Consider the following 20,078-nt stretch of genomic DNA (forward strand, 5'->3'; position numbering starts at 1 on the left):
AATTTTTTTAAATTTTTTCCCTTTTTTCTCCCCAATTGTATCTGGCCAATTACCCCACTCTTCCAAGTCGTCCCGGTCACTGCTTCGCCCCCTCTGCCGATCCAGGGAGGGCTGCAGACTGACACATGCTTCCTCCAATACACATGGAGTTGCCAGCCGCTTCTTTTCACCTGACAGTGAAGCATTTCGCCTGGGGGACGTAGCGCGTGGGAGGATCATGCTATCCCCCCTGGTTCCCCCTCCCCCCTGAACAGGCGCCCCGACCGACCAGAGGAGGCGCTAGTGCAGCGACCAGGACACATACCCACATCCACCTTCCCACCTGCAGACACGACCAATTGTGTCTGTGGGGACGCCCGACCAAGTTGGAGGTAACACGGGGATTCAAACCGGCGATCCCCATGCTGGTAGGCAATGGGACCATTACGCCACCTGGACCCATTGAGATAACTGAAGACACTACATGTCATCCAAAGAATTTGAAGAGAATATCTGGCAATAGGATCCATTTGCAAGAGTCTGTGTGACAAGTATTGCAATTAAAGGATTTTTTCCAGATTTTTCATTCTTATTTTATGAAATAGAAAACACTGTTCATAATCAAACTTATACCTAGTTATATAATCAATATATAATGGTAGGATTTAACAAAATACTAGGGCAAGAATGGAGGGGAGAGCCTCTGAATTACATGGTAATTTGCTGGTGGAGCTGAAACATCATTCTGCAGTTGGAAAAACTGATTCAATAATACATTTTCAACCAAAATGTCAACTTAATTCATCAATATAAGAAATCCCTGTAACCTAACAAGTGAACTGTGTAACATAAAAATTACATCTAAATATTTATCTGAAGCAGTGACTCACCGAGTCCAACACAAGCAGTCTGGCATTGAATATAACTGAGTGGCTATCTGCACGGTCGAAGTGCCAGACAAAACAAAGCATGACACCAAAAATAAATTGTCAAGAAAATGTCTGAATATGTCTTAATTTGCTAAGAGAGATACCCTTTTTTGGCAAAATATCTGTTTGATAGGTCAGTGAAACGAGTTAAATATTGGCTAACTCAAATTTATGTCAGAAAAACTTGGATCGATTAAGACACAGGACATAGCAATATATACATTTTATTTACATTCTAGTGACCTACAGGGGGGCACAGAATATACAAAAACCAGACCCAGCCAATCCAAAATCAGATGACTGCAGCAAGTTACATTAACTTAATTTCCAATTATCAGACATTAGATGGTCACTGAAAAACTAGTACTCTGCCTCAGATCTTGCGCTTCTTCCACGCTGGTTCCTTTTCATCCTCTTCATCCTTGTCTGAATCCTCAGCAAACACTGGCAATGGCTGTGTGCTGATGGAATAAACAGGAAGCAGAGCATATTTAATGAAGATTCATATTTGTAATTTTTTTGTTTTTCAACATACATAGATTTTAATTTTAGTTGTGCTGGGCTCACATCTAAATCATACTGTAAATAGGCAGAGAGAAAGATTCGCCCGTTCAGGGAGACAAAATGAAGTGGTAAACGTGTGTTGGTATGAAAATCCAAATATGAGAGATGAAAATATCTTTCATAAATCCATTATAAGGAGTGAGTAAAATGCAACATCTGTCTTTGGATGAACATTTTAGGACAGCCCTTAGTCAAAGGTCTTCGCTAATAAGATACCAGGTTTGAACTCCATTCCCTAGCCCTTATACCTCCCAGCTACCAATCAAATTTTCCATAAAGCCCAAAAAAGCCGCAAATGATTTCAGTAATTGCTTTGAGGGTTCATAAACAATTTAGATATTTGATAATTTTATGTACATTTCGCTGCGTCTGCAAATGCCTTGCAGCAATGCATGGTTGTTCAGAGACCAGAGAAAAGCAATTAAGACAAAGGAGGTAACGAGATCACAGAGCTGTGAAGCTATGAATGTGTGAGGGAAGCCTAAGAGCAACAGTGGCTGTCATTAGTGTCAACATCACTATTAGTGCTGGTAATGAGGGATCTCTTCCATACAGACCAGGCCAGCTTAGGGCTGGCAGCCAGTCCAGGCAGCAGCCAGTATATAAGGTTACATGGAGAAGAATACCCCAACTCAGACTGAACCTAGAACTGGCTGTCAGACCATGGACGGGTTCTCACCAGAATTATCCTCCTGTTTGATTCAACTTTCAGCCAAGTAAACAGGAGCCAAGAGAGGTGTGATTATGATGTGACAGTGCCAGAGAGATGGCCCGGCTGAGGTCAATCTGTAGCTTTGGTATCAAACATTGATATTAAATATTCAAATATTTAAATACATTTAATATATTAATATTAACATACTAATATATTAATATTAATTATATATATATTATATATTATATATATATATCACACACAATCATATAATATGATTATAATTATATATATAATTATATATATACGCACACATAATTATATAATCATACAATATAACATATATGATATATAGTATATGCAATACTACACTATATATATATATATATATATATATATATATATATATATATATATATATATATATATATATATATATATATATATATATACGTAGCACAAAAAGTAAGGAAATTTGTGTTTGGTAGATTATTTCTTTGTTGTAACAATGCTTCTTGGCAATAAATCTTATACCGTTGGAAAGCCTGTATATTTCCCTTTTAAATGGTGCCACAATTGTAAGGAACATGCATTTGTGGGATGAGCAGCAGAGCTGAGTATGTGGGTTGCGCCAATGAAATATTTGCCAAATCATCTCTGCCAATGTCAAACAGCTTATTTTGTTGCAGATGAGAAAAAGAGAACAAATCTCTCTGACCAAGGCACTCCGTGTAATTAAAATGTCTTTATTGGAACTTGGACATATCCAAAAAGGACCTAAAAATGCCCACGCGTAGCGGCTCGGGCCCTGAAGAAGGCCCGAGCCGCTACGCGTGGGCATTTTTAGGTCCTTTTTGGATATGTCCAAGTTCCAATAAAGACATTTTAATTACACGGAGTGCCTTGGTCAGAGAGATTTGTTCTCTTTTTCTCATCTGAAACTACTAACCTTGGACCAAAGAGCACCCAAAAAAAAAAAAAAAAATATATATATATATATATATAAAAATATATATATTACTTAACTACAGAGAGGACTGAGCACGCCACTGACTCCAAACACATGCAGCTTATTTTGTTGTTGCTATTGACTCTTGTTTTGAGCTTCTGGTACCCCAGGTGCTGACAATCAGGTGCCTGGTATAAGATTTATTGCCAAGAAGCATTGTTACAACAAAGAAATAATCTACCAAACACACATTTCCTTACTTTTTGTGTTAAGTGTATATATATATAGTTTTTTTTTTTTTTTGGAAACCGTCAATGGTGTTGATAAAAGTGCTCAACAAATGAGGAGCAGAATATTAAGATAGAAGTAGGAAAAAAACCTTTAATGCATAGCAGAACAAGCGTGTTTCGTCCGTGACGCACTCATAATAATATATTTTAAATAATAATATTTTAAGTTTTTTAACTAATCAAACTTTGGTATATTTGGTATCAAACATTCATAAAACAGGTTGTAAGCAATCAAAATATGATCACAATTCCACAAACTACAGCCCACTCCCACAATGTCATTTCACACACTTGTGGGCACACACACACAAACAAACACAGCAGATAAAAAAGTGAAAAATTGGGATGAAGGATTGACATCTGTCTTACTTACATCTTGTAAGCTGGGGTAACCCAGATAGGATTCTCTGAAGCCTTTTGGGCATGCCGCAGGATGGCCTCACGAGGGTTGCGATCATCTGATTTATCAAGAGCAATGTTCTTCACGATGAAGGATGACAGCGTGCCACCATGAGCGGCAACACGACCACCACGACCTGTCCGGGCAAAGGAACACTGGATTACTTAAAATTACAGACAGACTGGTATCAACAGACTTGGCAAATCTGCTATGGGCAATGGAAAGTACCACTTTAACCATGTACCACTTTATCCAAGTAGAACATTTTATTTTGGCTGTTATCTCGAAAGTGTTGAAGACATCCACATCAACAATGAACCGTATTCGCGGAAATCTTAAAATCAATCTAAAACACTTATTTTCGTCTTCTTAAAAACATTAGCTAACTTGATAGAAAATAATCTTACTTTAGAGTAGAGCATTACGATATCTTATAGGATCCAAAGATTCTGACACACACACACACACACACACACACGAACATTTCCTATTAGATTTCGGCAGAGTTGTTTGGGGGATGGAGATTCACCTCTTTCCATTGCTTATAAGCATCCAGCCAACCACCAAACATTACCTCGCACTTTTGTAAAGTCATTTCACAAAGAAGATAAACAATATGAAGACCCTCTATCATCAGAAAACCACTGATCTATTATACAAATAAGCTCAACTTCTTTCCATAGTATACAGTGCCTTGCAAAAGTATTCAACCTCCTTGACAGTCATCACTAATTTGTGGCTTATGAAAGATACTCACAAATCTGTTCCTGAACAATATTATGTTTGTGAACCCATAAACTCTAACAGCATGTTCCCAAAGCCAAAATAAGTTATGTTTCGCTGACTTTTTGTAAATAAATTAAAAACTAAAATATAGTGCTTGCATATGTATTCAAAGGTCATTAGCCAGGTGTGAACTCCATCAGAAAATGAAGACAAAGGAGCACAATACTTAAGTAAGAGACAAAGTGATTAAAATGCAGAAGGCGGGAAAGGGATACAAAACAATATCCAAGTGTTTGGATGTCCCATGGAACACTGTTGGATCCATTGTCAGAAAGTGGAAGCTGTATCACACCACCCAGACGCCTTGTCGGACAGGCTGTCCCTCAAAGCTAAGTGTCCAAGCAAGATGTGGGCTGGTGAGGGAAGCCACAGATGATCCTGCAATCACTTCACTCACACTTCACTCTTTAAAGGAGCTCCAGAGGTCAGTGGCTGAAACTGAGTAAATGTGTAAGAGTCAACCATATCACAGGCTCTCCATAAATCTGGCCTGTATAGGAAGGTGGCAAGAAGGAAGCCATTGCTCAAAACTGTGCATATAAAAGCACGCTTGGAGTTTGCTACCAAGCATGAGAGAGACCCAGTCAGGATGTGGGTAAAGGTTTTGTGGTCAGATGAGACAAAAGTTGAGCTTTTAAGCCAAAACTCCAAGTGTTATGTGTGGCGCAAACCTAACACTGCTCATGCCCTAAGAGACACCCTCCCTCCACTGAAGCATGGTGGCAGCAGCATAATGCGATGGGGTTGCTTTTCATCTGCAGGCACTGGGAACCTTGTTCAAATTGAGGGAAGAATGGATGGAGCTAAATACAGTGAAACATTGGAAGAAAACCTGTTGCAGTCTGCCATTAAACTGATGCTTGGGAGAAGGATCACCTTCAAGCAGGACAATGATCCTAAGCACAAGGCTAAAGCGACAGTCTAGAGGCGCCATCCCACCAACCTGCAAGACCTGTACCAATTCTGCCAAGAAGAATTGGCAAAAATTACTCCAGAAGAATGTGCAAAGCTTGTACATATTTACCCCAAGAGAATCATGGCTGTTATTGCAGCCAAAGGGTACTCTACAAAGTATTGCTATATGGGGGGCTGAATACATATGCAAGCACTATATTTTAGCTTTTAATTTATTTTTAAAAAAGTCAGTGAAATGTAACTTATTTTGGCTTTGAGACCATGCCGTTAAAGCTTATGGGTTCACAAAAATAATATTGTTCAGGAACAGATGTGTGATTATCTTTTTATAATCCAGAAATTAGTCATTACTGTTAAGGGGGTTGAATAATTTTGCAAGGCACTGTACAACTAGATTTTAGTTGGCAGACCAAGTGTTGAACATGTCCTTCACTTTAGCTCTAATTTTTACACCTCAGTGACTTTAAATGCTTTGTGCTTTGTCAGAGAAAATGACAAAATTATTACACATGTCATTTGAATCACTGTAGGAATCAGTTACCTAGGAAATATGTAAGCAGGGAATGTTGTCTGGCACCTCAGCTATTGAATGAATCAAAACCGTTTGGGGTTGTAAATGTGTCAATTGCTGTGCATGCGTGTGTCTACATGTATTTGTGTAGAGTGAGAATACAAAGCAGCTTGAGATTCAAGACCAGCTTCTCAATGCAGCACGTATCCCAGTGGTTCTAAGATATGAGGTAACAAGAGTCAGACAAGAGGCAGTGAGAAGCTCACAGGGAGCTTTGTTTTTACAGCCTTTTACTATATATATATTTTTTTACAATTCTGTCTCAGACAGAATTATTTCCTCCATCCATTTAAGGTCTTGCTCCAGGATACACTTCCAGTCAATGTCAGAGGTACAGCCATTGTATAAGCAGACCACATTAACAGGCAGAGGCAGAAGTGGTTTTGTTGTACATTACCTGGTCCAGAGACAGGGGGCTCAGGCTTGTGGGATTTAAGGGGGTCAAGCCTGTCCTTCTCCAGCTGTTTTCTTGTGCTGCGCTGACGAGCTTCCCGGAACATAGGTAGGGCGTGGGCTGAGGATATTGGACATTGAAAATGTTTTTTAGTAACTGAGGTAAAGTGTAAGATCACACAGCACAGCCAGACACACATGGAGCGGCAAAGGGCACCCATCAACATATAACGTGTTTGACTGTGTCACAAAGAGACACACTATGCAGAGCTGAGACAAACAGTGCTATATAACACCGCAAACAGACACATAACCTCAGTCATACAGCTTTTAAGATGCCACAGCCCCTGAACTCACAAAATACATTATGTAGATGCACACACCCCATTAGGGGTGGTTTGATACGTCAATCAACACAGTGGATGTCTTGGTAAGCAAGAGACAAAAAAAAAAATTATGATAAGATCTACCTAAAATGACCATGAGCAGTCAAACTGACCATGTGTAATTTGTGCGTCATCGTGCGCGTCATGTCACTACGTATGACGTGTGTTGTGCGCATAATTTCCTTCACAACGTTCAGTTCTTTTTTTACATTTCACATTTTATAGGCCTTGTTAAATTTGTTAGAGTAGCAGTATGTGCTTTCTGTTTTGATTCTCAGGCATTATTTCCAACATGTCTGGGTACAGCCGCCGTTTCAGACGCACCATGACCACCACCGAGGCGTTGCAGTATTTACAGGCGTTGGACAGTGGCCATTTTAAATTCTTTGAAAAACAGTATTGTGGATGTGTAGACTTGCTAGCCCGTTGGCTAACGGGGTTGGCTAACAGGTCGGACCCTTTGGTCGACTGGTTAACGTAGTGACCCGTGGTGCGGGAGACCAGGGTTCGCATCCCAGCTGTGGAGGATTCCCGGCTGCCCCCTGAATTCACTACAGTATTAAAGTTGGTAAAATGTTAATCTTGGTGTCAGTCGTTTCCTAATTTTGGTGTCAGTTGTTTCTTAACAGACATACTAGCATATGCAATGCAGAAATATCTCAACTGGGTATTTACCTTGACAGAATATAGAATTTAAAAACCGGCGGTCATTTTGACCACCCATGGTCGCTTTAGGTAGGAGTGAAATCCGGGTTGCTCTAGTGTTAATAAGACACAATCTCGCGAAACGGGGAGTGTCTCGAACCGTGACGACCATACCGAACGACTCGGAACTCAATCCGGTATTGTGCCACCCCTACACCCCGTGGGTGCAGGAGTACATGAAGCAGAGGGCCTCTGCCAGCACATCTTCTCTTTGTACTCTTTCTGACACAGTGGGCACCAACAGCCTCGCTGTAATCCCAGAGTTTAAACCTAAAAATGTCCACTGGCACGCTTCACATTTTACCGATCACTCGCACAATAAAGGCCCGAAGCACTTTTAACTCATGAGTGTGTGAGTAATTGTGGCGTGAAAAAAAGAAAAAAAGAGAGTGAATGGGTGCCCTCATATGTGTGTAAGAAGGAGTGTGTGTGTGTGTGTGGGGGGGGGGGTTTGTGCGTGTGTGTGCGTGCAAGTGTATGCTCTGCTCTTATCCTCAGGGGTTACAAAGAGACACTTTAGTAAAGGGCTTGATAAAGTGATTTTCCATTCAGCAGCCCTGTTGTCACTGTTCAGTGTTAATTCTTCTTCTCTACGCTACATTAAGCAAAAAGGTTACTGCTAACAGATTCCCTCGCTTTTCTCAATGGGCCGTCACTCGCTTCCTGTCCCCTCTAATTTTCCAACACCGGGGCATCAAGTGCGTCACTCACCACCCGTGGCCGTCAAACGCCTGCTCGTACCTCACACACTGTTTGCGTGACAATGAGATCACATGATGTGAATGAAAAAGGTTGCGGTTGCCCAAACAATAACCGATGTAGAAGTGTTGCCTTAAAAGCCAATCGGGGACCAAATCGTAGTGGGTGTTGCGGTCCTATTGGTTCGCATCCACCGAGGAGAGAGGGAGTGAAGCACGCAGAGAAAAGATGACAGCCTCATGTGTTGATGATCTGACATGCTGACGGGCAGGGAGGCTGCAGTTCAGCAGGCGCATGCATGTGCGTGTGTGTGAGTAAACGAGCGCCAACAGGAGATCACGCCATCAGAAGCGGGAGAAGCGGCTGTCCCTGACGTGATCTGGCTCGACTGTACACCTCGTGGCTGACGCGTGGCACCGTGCCCCGAGGCTGTCGATCCACTCATTCTCACACCATCAACTAATGGGCCCATAAAAGCCCAGAACATTGCTTTATGCCCCACGGAGTGCCCCGTGAGAAGGAGATAAAGTGAGTTTGGGTGTAGTGTGCATGCATGTAGCATGCATGCATGTCTACAATATCTATGTATACATTGCTGTATAGGGGTGTGGGTGGGAGTGTGTATGTGTGAAGTGGTGAGTGAGAGACCGCTATAGAGAGAGAGAACAATGTAGAGAACATCACTGAGAAAGATGAAGTTAGTACATTCTGCCCATCACTATACAATGTTTGTAATTTAAAAAATGCTTATAATGAATATACTAATAAAAATAATAAAATAAATGAATAAATAATTTAATAAATTAATACAAATATTAATATCAATTTTTTTTTTAAAAATGGATAAAAAATAAAATTGCTTATTATAAAAGAAGCCGATTCTCTTCACATGCTCGTGGAAAAATGTCAGGTTTTTTTTTTTGGCACATTTGTATTTCATTGTTCAAATACAATACGGATGCTTTCATACAGTTGAAGAGTGCTGATGAGCAGACGGGTTACTGGTTAAAGATGAATTAAAATTGCTGAAGTGTCCTTGAGGAGGGCCACTTAACCTAAATTGCTCCAGTAATTGTTCACTGACATAAATGGGCAATGTGTGAAATTGTGGGACCTGAAAAACAAATTAGTGCGAGTGAGAGCAAGGGCTAAATTCACAGAACAATGAGGATGCCTCCACGGCACAGCCATGATTACCATCTGAGATGGGTGATAACTACTATGCTGTTCAACTGCACATGGAAGGATGACATTTTATAGATTATAACGGTGTGACTGTATGTGTAAACGTGTGTGTATGTGTCCAACTGAGCTTGCACTGGAAAACTCACGTGTGATGACGTATTCTTGTGTCAGTGTCTCTGCTTGCTTTTCTTCACGTTTGCGTTTTACTACACACAGCTTAGCACCCCTGTAAGAGAACCAATCAGTTATAAATACTGCCATTTAAGACCAATCAATAGGATGGAATAGGCCTCGCTGGGACTTCAGAATCTGAGTTGAACATACCTTTCACTCTTGATAGGGTCATAGTACACCTTGGACAATCCATTCCCAGTGCCCACAATGATCTGGTTTAGCCTTGGGTGCCATAGGCAGCGGACAACACTCTGGAATACACATGCAACAATACACATAAAGGTCAGCTAGAGTTCTGCAAACTAACTATATTACCTACAGGAGCTTAAAGGACATTTAACTGAGTGGAGAAGGTCACAAATGGGCTTAGGACCCAAGTCTTGACAGGAAACATGTGACCAGCTCTGTTATTTGAGCCATACAGTTGTTAATGGGTTATTGTAGGTAATACCTATAGGCTAGTTCATAGCATTCTCCTACTCCCCTGAAACTATGACAAGGTATTCTATGCATGTGACCTGGGCTGGGTGAGGCACAACGTGGATCAGTCCCAGGGTGCTCTGCTGCTCTAGTTGACTATATTTGGTTGTTCGGATGAAGGCAGGATCCCCCAGTCTGTGTGACAGATGGCCCACTGCCAATAGGCAATTGTGACCACATTCATCCAGAGGTGTGTTTGTGTGAGTCTCTGTGTGTGTGTGAGTGAGACAGAGAGGAAAAAAAAAAGGGGGGGGGTCGCTATTCGCTATTTCTTCTACAGTGATAAAGACCTTCTGTCTGTGCATTGTCTGATATGTGATCTACAGCTATAAAGCTGCAGTCAGTGTATTTGAGTTTCAATAGAGGAGCATGAATTGAGGTCGCCCAGGAGAGCTCAGTGGTCACATTTTTGCAAATGTGGAAGACTCCCCTGGTACACTCTTAGCTTTTCATGTCATTGTCTCAACAACAAAACATCTGAAAGGAAAGGGGTATATCTTAAGGGCACAGTTATGAGTATCTTCCCCTATAACCAACTGTACATGATGGCATGAAAATTGTGTTAGTGGGTCATAATTAAAGCAGATTTAAGCATGAGTGGTAAGGTTGTGTGTGTGCGGTTGACATGTGTAAGGAAAAAATGGGAGTGAGTTGTGTAGTGTATCTGTATGTGGATCGAATGTGGGGGGTGGGCAGCGAACGAAGGAGAGGATGGGGGTGGGTAGTACTGTGACTGGGATGTTCAGGGTCGACGACATGGTCAAAGCTGCTTAACGCCCAGCTGTTCAGCCTCCCACCAGGCTCCCAATGTCACCCACACCCACTCATACAAACAAGCACAGACCAATCACAGAGAAATACATATGTCCACAAACAAATATCCATTCACACACATGTACACACACTTGAATAATGGAGCCCACTAGGCCAGCAGCTCTGGTGATGGGGCGCACAGATGAGGGATAATCTGCCTCACACATCATGCGGTAGATGTAACTGATGATTTACAAAGATCTGGAGATGCTCAAAGCATGAAGGGCTCCTAGGAAATCCTCCATTTGAATCCTTTTGGAACTGAGATCATAAAAGAGCGATATCTACTCATCAATAACATAGATAGAAAATATTATAGCAAATACCACTGATGCGAAGGTTAATGTAAAATATACGTCGTGGTATCAGATTAGATTAAAACATTTGCTTCCACAAAATATTCAGTACTAAGAAATGTGTACTCAGTTGGTTATTTACAAAAGGCATCTGTGTACTACATATGCCTTTTTGATAGTGTGTGCCTGTGCCTGTGCATGTGTGAAACTTGTATTCCTCAAGTCAAACCACTGCAGAGCTGCTTCACTGACAGTGAATAGGTAAGGTGGTGTAAACAGCCTGTCAGAGTTGCCAAAGTAACATGAGCAAACTATCACAGGCAAGGCAAGGCAGGGGCAACAGCTAGGAATGCTGTTTCACTCCAGAGATATTCAATCAGAGCTCAGCGGGCTGACCCAATATACAGTAACACAACACTGCCCATCCTGCTTCAGGTGAAATGGGATACAGTTGTGGACAGAGGGAACTGCAGCACAACTGGTGAAGTCTAGTCAAGATTACGAAAAGGCTTTTCAAACCCAAACAAATCAGACTGTCCACAATTTGATGAGCCGAAAATAGAAAGATCCCAGATGTGTCCCCTGAGAAGCACAGAGCCTGGCCCAGCTCAGCTCAGGCCAGCAGTATGATTGCTATCCACATATTCAAAGCACCGTGTTTATATTGAAGGAAACACAGTTTACACTTCCAATCTAGACAACTGCATCACATCATGGAGGAAGAAACTTTTATCAGTCAGTTCTTCGGTAGCACCAAGCAATTTTTTTTTGGGGGGGGGGGGTTCCCCCCCTGTTTCTCCCCAGTTGTACTTGGCCAATTACCCCACTCTTCCAAGCCATTCCAGCCACTGCTCCACCCCCTCTGCCAATCCGGGTATGCAGTGGTCAGTACCTACCAAAAGTGATCCTAGGAAGGACAACAGGTGAGCCGGCAACAGGGCCATGGGCACCCAAGGCTCACTGATGCGCATGGGGAGCTAAGGCTAGCCTGTCTGGTCTGATCCCACACAACAGCTACTGTAGCTCAAATTGCTGAAAAAGTTCATGCTGGCTATGATAGACAGGTGTCAGAACACACAGTACATCACAGCTTGCTGCGTACTACCACATGCCTCCTCCGATACATGTGGAGTCGCCAGCCACTTTTTTTCACCTGACAGTGAGGAGATTTGTCAGAGGGCCGTAGCACGTGGAAGGATCATGCTATTCCCCCCAGTTCCCCCTCCCTCCCAAACAAGCGTCCCGACCAACCTGAGGAGGCACCAGTGCAGCGACCAGGACACATACCCACCCGGCTTCCCACCCACAGACACATCCAATTGTGTCTGTAGGGATGCCCCACCAAGCTGGACATAACACTGGGATTCGAACCAGTGAGTCCCATGTCTGTGAATCCAAATGAACTGAATCGAGTGCAACTGGACTTGGTATATATCCGTGAGGACGTTTCGCCTCTCATCCAAGAGGCTTCATCAGTTCGTGCCTTTCTGACTAGACCAAGCTAGTCTGACTGGCTGGTGATGAAACTCAGATATTTATCCTCTTTGGAGTCGTTATCAGAGCTAACAATGTCCATGGCTCTTTGTGTTCCGATGTGTAGCAACGCCCGTCGTTATCAGAGGTATTGATATGCGAGCCCATGTTGGTAGGCAATAGCCACAACCGCCACGCTACCTGAACAGGCCACACCTTGCAAAATGTAAATAGATTACAATATCACTGGCTGATTTGGGGCAAATCAATAGCCTCTTGGCACATTAGCATAAAGATTACGAAACCAAGTTATTCAGTTTTCATGGGACAACTCTCACAGCTGTGTTCTCTGGTTAGCTGCAAGTGAGTTAAGCCAACTGTGCGTTGTTGTTGACAATGTGGGATATACAGGCCAAGTCAATGCAGTAGAGGAATGGAGAAAGCTAGCCTTACGCCTTGATTACACAGGGCTGGATAGAAACTTCCATTGACAGTCTGGAATGACTATCTATATTTTCCTGGGGAAATTGGCATTTAAATATATCAAGCCTAGCTGTCAGGCCAGGCCCTACCCTATGGACAATGGCAGATTCCTTAAAGAAAAGATGCAGCACAGTGAGACACAAAGAGAAGACAGCCATGGCCTCTTTTCCACCGTTCACCCTTGGCTGCCCTTCGGTGAATGAAAGAACAACCTTCCTTATCAAAGACGTTCCTCACAAGACAGACCGCAAGTGTGAAATTTGAAGTGCGGCAGAAGCAAATTTCAACAAACAGAGGTGGCACCATTTTGCCTCGATATCCACAAATATCACAACCTTCTCTGAAAAACACCATGGAAGAAAGAGTAGGCCTGCACAATCAAAAGAAAATGAATTAACACACTATTTACTACAGTTTACAAATTTCAACAAGAAAAGTCAACTTTTGTCCATGAGGAAGGGTGTCTTCAGACAGTGTCTTCTGGGCATCTAGAAGATTCCATGGTGTTACGTGTCAAAGAAACAACGGGATATAATTAAAATTGTGCAACAAAAGAAAAAAAAGCATTAAAATTGACCAAATTCTTAGCATGATCAGTATCCCATCTCCCCCCCAATTTACATTTCACATCAGTGAAAGGGTAAGAGCCTGGAAACAGTTGAGTTCTTGCAAACCAACAGTTATTTTGCAAGATACCAACAAACAATTTGGCTATCAAAATTGAGCATCCTTAGTGGGACCGCCTTTGTGTAACTGGCTTGAATCATCTTTGCTGCTGATTTGCAATATGTGCAAAGTGACACACACATGCAAACACACAAACAACATTAGTGCAGAAACTTTCAAATAAGCCTCCATTTGTACTCAAGCCAACAGCTTTACGTGGTGTGATATCAAGGAAGGTCTCACCTGTTTCTTGCTCTGGTGACAGACTAAGACAAGCCCTCCACCCCTAGAAGCATTTACCAGATTGGCCTAAAACAGGCACTACACCCTAGTGCACCCCAGGATCCAGGTCTGGGGAGACTGTTTAAGTTAGAAATGATTGGTGGCCTTTCCTCACATTCGCCTGCCTGGTGCACCACTTCATAAAGACTGCATTTAGATTCTTGGGCCATCACAGAGGCAGACGGCTGATGTAAACATAGTAAATAGCTCATTCATCAGGTCCCCTGAGTAGATGTCACCTAAAAATAACTGATCTGCTGCAAAAACAAATCCTTACCACCTCAGAGTCATCTCATGAGATTAAATAAGGCTCATAGATTCAGAGCCTATATAATATGCACTTACTAGATAACCTACACAAGTAAAAATGCAAATCATAAACCTTAAAAAGAGTCATGCTAAAATAGGATAACCGATAACGGAAAGATCAGATACAATTAAAATCACTTTGCCTATTTTTCAATATTCATTGGTTTTCTTTATAAAAGTTGATTATAGCTTCCCTTAATGGCGCTTGAAAAAACAAAAAGTAATTTATGGAGGACCAAAAAAACCTAACAACACTGTATTTACATTTTTAGTGGTACAATTTATACATTCTTATGGCTTTTAAAATGTATAGGTGCATAACTTTTTTCAGTTTGGCACCTAATTAAGAATTTTTGTGGATGCAGCCAATCACATTTTTTAATTGCACTATAATAAAAGAATATTCGACAGCGCACTCATGAATAATGTTCTTAATCTAAAAGAGCATGATAGACTTTTCATGTGTAGTAATAGCTCACCCTAAGAGGCCTTGCTTGCACCCTTCTAGCCTACAATGTTATGCTGCTAGCCATGCCTTACCAATATTGATTGATAGTCTTATTTTTATTCCAAATCCTGCCTGCCTTTGTTTTGTGTTGGGCCTGTTTGCTAAATGCATATTTAGTGACACTTATCATTCATTCATATTGATCCATATTTAATCTCTGAATATTGAATCTGCTATTTCCACCGTATCAGAGTGAAACACTGATGGTGGATACTGGAAGCAGTTAATTACAACTGTGTTCACCAATATTGTCAATTCTCCACGAAAGAAAGTCGTTATTGGCTTCCCGAAAAGGCGCCAGTCGTCTCTGCGTGATTTCATCTGCTAATCTCTAGAATCATTGGATACAGAGCGGCTGACCCAAAGTAGGAGCAAGTACAACGATAAACTGCACTTACTAGCTTCGCCCTTTGCCTTTGGGGCCCCCATCATATCACGTTATCATTCTTCCAATCACTATTCTATCTAAAAATGTATGACTGGTTAGGATTTCTACAGAAGGTGAGCACTGGGTGCAACACCTATCCATGATGATTATATTGACCTTGTCTATGATGGAGACTTGAGACTTCACATAAGACTTGCCACTTAAGACTTATACTTGCCTTCAGACTTGTGCCAAAAGATTTAAAGGCAGCTCTTGTAGCAAGTATGATCTAAAACGTCAGATATTTTTTGTGGTGACATAATGCAAATAACGCCATGATTTTGTTCCTTGTGACCTAGAAATAACTGGCACCGGCAGTGTGAATTGGGTGTAATCCTTGGGAATGATTTCGCTCTAGTTAAATGAGCGATTATAGAAATTACTTTCAAAATCTCAACAGTCTTTACACCTGCTCCAAGCTAAGATTAGCCTGGTGCTGTTTGTAGAGCACTATTTTCATAAAAAGAAACACTCCAGGGCTGCCAGACAGCAGAGAGGGCACATAGGATTCTTTTTCCTTATGTATCTTTTGAAGAGGGGTGTCCGGGTAGCGTAGTGGTCTATTCTGTTGCCTACCAACATGGAGATCGCCAGTTGGAATCCCCGTGTTACCTCTGGCTTGGTCTGGCGTCCTTACAGACACAACTGGCCGTGTTTGTGGGTGGGAAGCCAGATGTGGGTATGTGTCCTGGTCGCTGCACTAGCGCCTCCTCTGGTCGGTCGGGGGCGCCTGTTCAGGGGGGAAGGGGAACTGGGGGGGAATAGCGTGATCCTCCCACGTGCTACGTCCCCCTAGCGAAACTCCTCACTGTCAGGTGAAAAGAAGAGGCTGGCGACGCCACATGTATCTGAGGAGGCATGTGATAGTCTGTAGCTCTCCCCAGATCGGCAGAGTGGGTGGAGCAGCGACCTGGACGGTTCGGGAAGAGTGGGGTAATTGGCCAGATACAATTGGGGAGAAAAAGGGGGAAAAAAATTCCCTCCAAAAAAAAGTATCTTTTAAAGCATAATGCGCATCATTTTCATGGTCTGAAGCCATTGTGTTCAATCAACTAGTAGAACAAAAACATTTTGCTTTACGTTGCCGTGGCTGTGGGTACTGAAATTGAACTCACTGAATCGGTGACCTCGATCTCGTAGACCCTCCTGAAGGAATCTTTGTCAAAGAAAAGCAGCTTCCCACCTTCCTCATTCTTCTTTACTGAGATCCCTGTTACCAGGAGCTTGTCATCTGGGCTAAAACAGCAATCAGTCCTAATAGAAATGCACATCATCAGTTTTTATTCAACACAGTATTGTATCACTGCTTTGACAATAGTAAGCCAACTACAGCAGTAGCGAGTTAAGAGGCTAGCTAAAACTTCTTACATAGAAAAGTAGTTGGTCAGCCCAGTAGCTACATTCAGAGGAGTCTTGAAGTTGCGTATGTCCCACATCTTCAGAGTATCATCACCTGAAGGAGGCCAGATTGAGACAGTAGCATAAAAACAGGTTCATGGAAGAGACTTGGAGTATTGTAACTTGCTACAAAGAGTCTTATTAGTGCATTAAATTTAAATAAAACAGTCACTTGAATAAACAGCTAGACACTGCGGGAGGCCATCTCTATGGGGAGGTAAAACTTGACCATGTGTATGTGTGTGTGTGTGTGTGTATAAAGGTTTCAAGTGCCAGCTAGGATTAAATGCCAATAACCACATAAACCACACGACTAAATCTAACTTTTAAGAGAATCCTGGGATTCGTGTGAATGGATCTTATGTGCACTATGTTTTGCTGATGTTGAACTCTCTTTGTTTGCACTTGGAGGAAAAAAGACAAACTATTTCCCTGCTGAGACAAAGGTATTTTAAATGGATGATCAAATGACCCAGACCCGTTAAAACTGCATGTTGCTGAACACTAGACCTAGAACCTAGAACACTAGGTTCCAACAACGGACCTGCTCTGAACAGGGCTGTCAGTTAATACAGGTACAAGTCAAATATATGTATTATATTTATGGTGGGTTAGAGAAAAAAGCATTGGTTTGCTGAAATGGACTGCATTTATATAGCACTTTTCAAGTTGCAACAGCCACCCAAAGTGCAAATTAATGCCTCATATCCACCGACCCACCCACACACACACCACTAATGGTGGTGTTAACCATGCAAGGTAACAACCAGCTTATAAAGGGCAGTTAGGGGTTTACCAGGAGGAGCCCAGGATCGAACTGGCAAGCCTCCAACCTGCCTTACTTCCCGAGCCACTGCTGCCACAACCATTTACTCTAATGGTTAATCTTACCTCCACGGGAGGCCAACTTGGTTCCATCATAGGTAAAGGCAAGTGAAGAGGTTTCCGATCCTGAGGCATGGGCTGCCCGACAGTGGTACTTGGTATGGACCTAGGGATAAAAAAGTCATGGCCCTCTTATTAGATTAGAAAAATGAAAAATGAATTGAATTTTCATAGACCCTAGCACTGGGCTGTTTTGGGGTGACATTTGATTTGTGTGCCTAAAACTCAGTGTGGATGATGTGAAGTTGCATGAAATAACACCATACAAATTAAGTATTTTAGTTAGATTTTTGATAAAATTAACTCTGTAGAGTCCTCTGCAATAGCCAGTGTGTAGCTCTGTAACAGCTGACCCATGCTGTTACTGAGGTCTTGCCTGGAGTCCAATTCCAATAATAAAGACAGCCCTTACAATACCCTAACTGATTGAGCAGGCAGGCCATCAACTGATGGTCCTTAGTAAATTAAAGTTAGCATTTTTGGAATAGTAAATGAAATGTGACTTTTTTTTTCCTTTTTCTTTTTAGGGACAAAAAATAAGTTACATAATTTAATAGGACTTTCCCTCTGGATACAGTGCCTTGCAAAAGTCTTCAACCCCCTTGACAGTCATCACTAATTTCTGGATTATAAAAGATACTCACACATCTGTTTCTGAACAATGTTATTTTTATGAACCCATAAGCTCTAACAGCATGTTCCAAAGCCAAAATAAGTTGTGTTTTACCGACTTTTTGTTAATAAACCAAAAACTAAAATATAGTGCTTGTGTAAGTATTCAACTCCCACATATCAATACTTTGTAGAGTACCTTTTTACTGCAATAACAGCCATGATTCTCTTGGGGTAAGTATGTACAAGCTTTGCACATTCCTCTGGAGTAATTTTTGCCCATTCTTCTTGGCAGAATGTGTACAGGTCTTGCAGGTTGGTGGGATGGCGCCTCTGGACTGCGATTTTCAGTCTGGGCCACAGAACTTCAATGGGGTTGAGGTCAGCACTTTGACTTGGCCACTCCAAAACGGTCACCTTTTTGTTGCTGAGCCACGCCATTGTTGTTTTAGTCTTGTGCTTAGGATCATTGTCCTGCTGGAAGGTGAACCTTCTCTCAAGCTTCAGTTTTATGGCAGACTGCAACAGGTTTTCTTCCAATATTTCCCTGTATTTAGCTCCATCCATTCTTTCCTCAATTTGAGCAAGGTTCCCAGTGCCTGCAGATTAGAAGCAACCCCATAGCATTATGCTGCTGCCGCCATGCTTCACTGGAGGGAAGGTGTTTTTTAGGGCATGAACAGTGTTAGGTTTGCGCCACACATAATGGAATTTTGGCCAAAAAGCTCAACTTTTGTCTCATCTGACCACAAAACCTTTATCCACATCCTGACTGGGTCTCTCTCGTGCTTGGTAGCAAACTCCTAGCATGCTTTTATATGCACAGTTTTGAGCAACGACTTTTTTCTTTCCACCCTCCTATACAGGCCAGATTTACAGAGAGAGCCCGTGATATGGTTGACTTATGCACTTTTACTCCAGTTTCAGCCACTGACGTATGGCACTCCTTCAAAGTGATTGCAGGATCATCTGTGGCTTTCCTCACCAGCCCACGTCTTGCTCGGACACTTAGCTTTGAGGGACTGTGTTACGACCCTCGGTCTGAAGAGGGTGCAACAATTAGTGTACTGGGTAACAGTGAGGTGAGGGTGCAACACAGTGAGACATAAACGTATAAATATTTGACCCCATGACAGGACAAGGGAAACCAACGGTTGCCAAAACAAACTACTAACAAATGTAACCCACCCTTGACGGTGCTGAAAAGCACCAAACCTAAAGACAAAAAGTGGCAACCGCTGCTAACCTAGTGTGTCTAACAGAGGTAAGCTACGTGATGGGGTGTTTTGCCCATGGGCATCTTACCTTGATCCCCTTGCCCAAAAGAACTAAACATAACTCAAAAATGCAAACAACCATAAACGGGCCAGACATTTCAGACACACAGTAGCTACAGAGACAAAACACATCACACAAACTAAACTAGCTGGCCGGTGAACTGAACACATGTGGGGGTTTAAATGGGAGACTGCACAGCTGATGAAAATTGGATTCGTTGACCGGTTGATTAGGAGCACCTGGCGGATACCTGAATGTAGAGTCAGCGTTAGATACAGGAGGCAACAAAAAAACTATACGGACACACTCGTGGCCGTAACAGACAGCCTGTCCTACAAAGGGTCTGGGTGGTGTGATACAGCTTCCACTTTCTGACAACGGATCCAACAGTGTTCTGTGGGACATCCAAACACTTGGATATTGTTTTGTATTTCTTTCCCGCCTTCTGTATTTTAATCACTTTGTCTCTTCAGTATGATGCTCCTTTGTCTTCATTTTCTGATGGAGTTCACAGCCGGCTAATGAACTTTACACAGAGTGATTTTATACCCATAAATGAGACCGTTACTTTAATATCTTACAGGTGCA

The 20,078-nt window shown here is 42.1% G+C and overlaps 1 protein-coding gene across 1 annotated transcript in view; it reads right to left on the reverse strand.

Annotated features, from left to right (window-relative positions):
- Positions 1-235: 235 nt before the first annotated feature.
- Positions 236-20,078, reverse strand: part of LOC130121741 (WD repeat-containing protein 70) — a 66,563-nt gene continuing 46,720 nt past the window's right edge. Inside the window, exons 11-18 of the mRNA XM_056290611.1 lie at positions 17,607-17,706; positions 16,686-16,770; positions 16,433-16,571; positions 9,731-9,831; positions 9,553-9,632; positions 6,436-6,552; positions 3,740-3,902; positions 236-1,369 (exon numbers count right to left, since the gene is read on the reverse strand). Of these exons, the coding sequence (XP_056146586.1) occupies positions 1,282-1,369; positions 3,740-3,902; positions 6,436-6,552; positions 9,553-9,632; positions 9,731-9,831; positions 16,433-16,571; positions 16,686-16,770; positions 17,607-17,706 (873 nt within the window). The 3' untranslated portion in view covers positions 236-1,281. The remainder of the gene's footprint in view (positions 1,370-3,739; positions 3,903-6,435; positions 6,553-9,552; positions 9,633-9,730; positions 9,832-16,432; positions 16,572-16,685; positions 16,771-17,606; positions 17,707-20,078) is intronic.

The sequence above is a fragment of the Lampris incognitus genome, chromosome 12, assembly GCF_029633865.1.
Source record: "Lampris incognitus isolate fLamInc1 chromosome 12, fLamInc1.hap2, whole genome shotgun sequence".
Taxonomy (NCBI): domain Eukaryota; kingdom Metazoa; phylum Chordata; class Actinopteri; order Lampriformes; family Lampridae; genus Lampris; species Lampris incognitus.